Here is a 4,569-nt window from a genome sequence, read left to right on the forward strand (position 1 = left end):
TTAAGCAGGATGAGAACGCGTTGCCCCCTGCCTACAAATTGCCTCCGCTCTGCCACGAAGGAGATGTAATGAAAGACGGATCAGAAATGCGCGGCGCGGACACAGCCTGCGTTCCTCCGGGCTGCAAGAAGAGGAGAGGACCCGGGGTGAAGGATGAAGCCGATACATTTTGGGACTCTTGGGGGATGCCCCCGGGGCACCAAGAAATGAGCGTGCCTCGCTCTGCCCCCTGCCTCCTTGCTTTATGTGCTATCAAGCTCATAAAAATGTCAATATGGAAAGCTTTTTATTTTTTTCCCCCTTTTTCAGATGGTTTTGCTGTGAAGCTGTTGCATACATCTGTTCCTCTCCTTATTGCAACAGGGCTGACTCAGCACTTTGCATTTCCTATGTCTTTTTTTTTTTTTTGATAACTGTCCCAAAAAATCAGGGTTGAAAGCATTGAGCTCGGAGGCTCTGGGCAGGCAGGTCCATGCCCTGGGATAACTCAGGGGTGAGGGAGCCGGGCAGAGGACACCGAGCATCCAGCACTGCTCGAAGTATTTAACCAGAGATTTGTGCCTTTTTTTTTTTTTTTATTTTCATTAAAAAATATAAAATACTTCATCTGTGAACTGCAGGCCTGAAGAACTTCAGCAGAGCAGCACTGAGCTGCCTGTGCAGGTCCCCGGGGCGAGGCACCCGACAGGGACCAGTGGGTGACCGGGGCTGGGAGCGGCGCTGGGACCCGGCGATGCTCGCAGATAACCCCCGCAGGATGTGTGCTGACTTCTGCCTCCTCTTTCTGGGCCAAAGGCATTAAGGCAGGGGAATCATAATGTCCAGTTCCCACAGATGCTTAGGACAAGCCTGGGTAAACAGCGATTTATTTTTTTTTGTGTGTGGGATCCAAGCCAAAACCACAGATATTGGGGGTGGTGAAGAGGTCTTCTTTGGTACCTCCAAAAATCAATACTGGAGGAAACATCATGTTCATGTCAAGCAGGTTTGGCCTTCCAAGCCCTCTCAAGACAGAATTATTATTATTATATTATTGTTATCCTAAAACTCCTGTAGGTGGTGTGTCCCATGTCCCATGCTGGTAGCCGGGCTCTTCGGTTTGATGCCTGTTTGCCCCTGGTCATTGGGGTCTTCATCCTTTGGCTGCATTTGTGGTCCACCAAAAATGCCAGCATTGACCCAAACCAGCATCCCCCATTGGCACAGAACAAGCCTGCAGCCCACTCCTGGTCTCCATGGGGAGCCAGCACCGTCCCGTGCCTCCCCTTGGCACATCCAAAGCACGGCAGTGGCGACAAATCCCCCTCCCAGTGCCGATGTCCCCCCAGCCCCACCGCGGGTCCCCGGGGTGCCCCAGCACCGTGCCACCCCCCGGCTGCAGCCGTGGCACCTCGGGGCATCCCAGCGGGGTCTCCCCTTGCTTTCCCCACGCAGGTTGTTCGCGGTGAAGTGCGCCGGGTGCCTGGAGACCATCGCGCCCAGCGAGCTGGTGATGCGCGCCCAGAAGAGCGTCTACCACCTGCGCTGCTTCTGCTGCTGCGTCTGCGAGCGGCGCCTGCAGAAGGGCGACGAGTTCGTGCTGAAGGAGGGGCAGCTGCTCTGTAAGGGCGACTACGAGAAGGAGCGGGAGCTGCTGAGCTTGGTGAGCCCGGCTCTGTCGGATTCTGGTAAGGGGCCGCCCGCGCCCGGCGCAGCATTGCCCCGACCCGCTGCTCCCGCTCCGGGGTCCCGTGGTGGGAAGGGAAAGGCAGAGCCAGCGCTGGGACATGGCAGGGATAGGGAGAGGGTGGCATCCCCAGGGTGTCACCTTCAAGGGGGTCTTTCTGGTTGTTAGGTTGCCCAGAGCATCAGGTGTGCATTCGATGCAAATCTGAATGGTTCCCAGGAAGACAAATTTAGGAAGAAAACCCAGGAAAATGGGAAATGAGCTGTCAGCAGAAATCGCTGTCTTAATGATATCCCTGAAGATGGGGTTGGCACTTCCCATATCACACTCTTCACCAAAAAAAAACATTACTGTAGGAAAATCTGCTTTGCAGAGGGAAGGCTTTACCTCTGAACAGGGAGGACGGGGATGGTTTCAGTGGGGATGCAGCAGGAATTGCCCCAGGTCTTTAATATCATGATCCTCCACCGCCAGAGCCTAGAAAAAAATTAATAAATCCTTCCTCCAAACAGCAGCGATGGTAGCAAAAAGTAAAAAGCAGCGGGGCTGCCGTGCTGGGAGCCCTGGGAAAGTGCGGCCAGGAGATGCAGTTCTGCCTTGTGGGAGACGCAAACGCTTCCAGTTAAAATAGGAACCAAGGAGGAAATGTTGCGCAGGAAAAGGATCGAATCGGCCTCTGGTCCCACAGCATCTTGGGTTTATTCCTACTGGGGGAAAAGGGCAGTTTGGGAAAGGTTGGGGAGCTTTTTCTCCCCAGCGACTCGTCGGCCCGTGGCCAGCCCCACTTCCAGCGCCTCTGGCCAAGCCGAGGGCTTTAATAGCAGAAATCCCTGGGGAAAAATGCATATTTCGGTGGAAGCTCCGGGTGGAGGGATGCAGAGGGACTGTGCGGGGGTCACAAGGGCAGTGCAACCCCTTGGCTGGTGGGGAACCCAGCGCAAATCCCCGACACCCCCAGCCCAGGTGCGCATCCGGAGCCATGGCTTTGCCCCCTGCACCCCGTGTCCCCCAACATATCCGTGCGTCCCCACTGGGGTGCCAGCCCCGGCCACCCTCTGCCAGCGATGTGAGCCTCCAGCCTCTCCCGCCCCCCCGCCTCCCTCCCCCAGCCTCCACACACACCAAAGGCCACTTTATGAGAAAGCGCCGATAAAAAGCCAGCCATATGTTGCCCGTAATCTCCCCAACCCTCGCTTCAATTACTGCCTCCCCCGAGCCCCCCCCCTCCCGGCCCAGCCTAAGCAAACAAGCCCCTCTGAAAGAGGACCCCGGTTTCCAATTAAAAGCGTCCTAACGTTTCTCCTCTCCCTAAATCCTCCCAGGCGAGGAATGTCCTGGCCCCGCTGCGGCCGCGCTGGCCCCCCCCGTGCCGGCAGGTCGGGCTGGGGGCACGCACAATGTCCCCCGCCCCGGCCCCTTCCCGGGTGACGTCAGGGGCAGCCCCAGACAGTCATTAATTTCCCCCCCTCGTTCGGGTGAAGGCTTGAAAGGGAGAGTTAATTAAAAGTAATACCCCGCCAAATCCGGCTCCGCTTCTCCTTTGACACACGGAGGGATTTGGGGAGCAGGTGTTGGGGGGGATGGCGAGGAGGGGGGGGAGCTTGGAGTGGGTTTTTCCCCTTCCCAGAGCATGGTGGTGTGGTTTTGGGCATCAGTTTCTTGATCTGGAGGAGCTCTGTCTCCCCCCCGATGAGCTCATCACATGCTGGATCAGGGGGGATTCGGGTGGGCACCCCAAACCAGGGTGCAAAGGTGCCTCAGTGTCTCCACCAGTGCATGCCTCTCCTCCTGATATTCATAAAATCTATTCCCCTTCACCGAAATTAAACTCAGCTCGTGGAAGCTTGAGTCTGGGTCTGAAAAGGCTGCCGAAATGCCTACGATGCTGGGAGCTGTGCAGACGGCGTGCCCTCAGGAGCAGCATCCCTCCCACCGCGTGCCGAGCGGGTGTTTTTGGGGACGCCTTGCTGTGCCACCACGGGGAGGGTGTCCCCAGCTGCTCAGCCCAGGAGAGGTCCCAGAAAACAGCCGTGACCGGAGAGCATCCCCGCTCCTCTGCAGGCATCGCTGCCCCCTCCTGCTCCACATCCACCCCGTCCACCCCGGGGACACGGCAGCCCCGAAACGGGACCCAGGCCAAGCTCAGCCTTGCAACCCGCTGTGCATTGCGTGGCCTCAAACGCAGCTTTGGTAGCAATTACCAGGCAGAGTGAGCTTTCTGGAAAGGGCTGGGAGTGATTTACGGCTTGTGAGAGGGCAGGATGCGTGCCAGCCAGCCTGCACTGCACCCTCCGTGCCCGTTCAGTGAGCAAGGCCATCGCTGCGGCGGTGCCAAGGTGGGCGAGGAGGATAACAAGGAGGATAACAAGGCCTGACTCTTGGTCCCCAACTTTTATTTTTAACCCTTCCCAAGGCAAAAGTGATGATGAAGACAGCATCTGCAAAATGGGCCCGGCCTCAGGGAAGGGAGCCGAGGAGGGGAAGGACCACAAGCGGCCCAAGCGGCCCCGCACCATCCTGACCACGCAGCAGCGGAGGGCGTTCAAGGCTTCCTTCGAGGTCTCCTCCAAGCCCTGCAGGAAGGTACGGGGTGGCCTGGAGGCTGGGCAAGGGCTCTGCCCCCTCCTAAAGTCCCCCCCAAAGCCGTGTGAGGCCCGCTGAGATGTTGTCCTCCCTCCCTCTAGGTGCGGGAGACGCTGGCGGCCGAGACGGGGCTGAGCGTCCGCGTGGTGCAGGTCTGGTTCCAGAACCAGAGAGCAAAGGTGGGTGCAGGGGCCCCCTCCCGCCCCCTCCCGTGGCCGTGCCGCCACCCCCTGCTTTTTCCTCTTCTTCTCGCCCAGATGAAGAAGCTGGCCAGGAGGCAGCAGCAGCAGCAGCAGGACCAGCAAAACACGCAGCGCCTG

At 58.3% G+C, this 4,569-nt stretch overlaps 1 protein-coding gene across 1 annotated transcript; it reads left to right on the forward strand.

Moving 5' to 3' along the window:
* Positions 1–1,329: 1,329 nt before the first annotated feature.
* Positions 1,330–4,566, forward strand: LOC118157633 (LIM homeobox transcription factor 1-alpha; the record flags this gene model as incomplete). Its single annotated transcript, XM_035312034.1, has 4 exons — positions 1,330–1,667; positions 4,080–4,249; positions 4,351–4,428; positions 4,507–4,566. Coding segments are annotated over exons 1-4 (483 nt in total), but the record flags the coding sequence as incomplete, so codon positions are not given.
* Between the last annotated feature and the right edge of the window lie 3 nt (positions 4,567–4,569).

The sequence above is a fragment of the Oxyura jamaicensis genome (genome assembly GCF_011077185.1).
Source record: "Oxyura jamaicensis isolate SHBP4307 breed ruddy duck chromosome 8 unlocalized genomic scaffold, BPBGC_Ojam_1.0 oxy8_random_OJ72595, whole genome shotgun sequence".
In the NCBI taxonomy this organism is placed as follows: Eukaryota; Metazoa; Chordata; class Aves; order Anseriformes; family Anatidae; genus Oxyura; species Oxyura jamaicensis.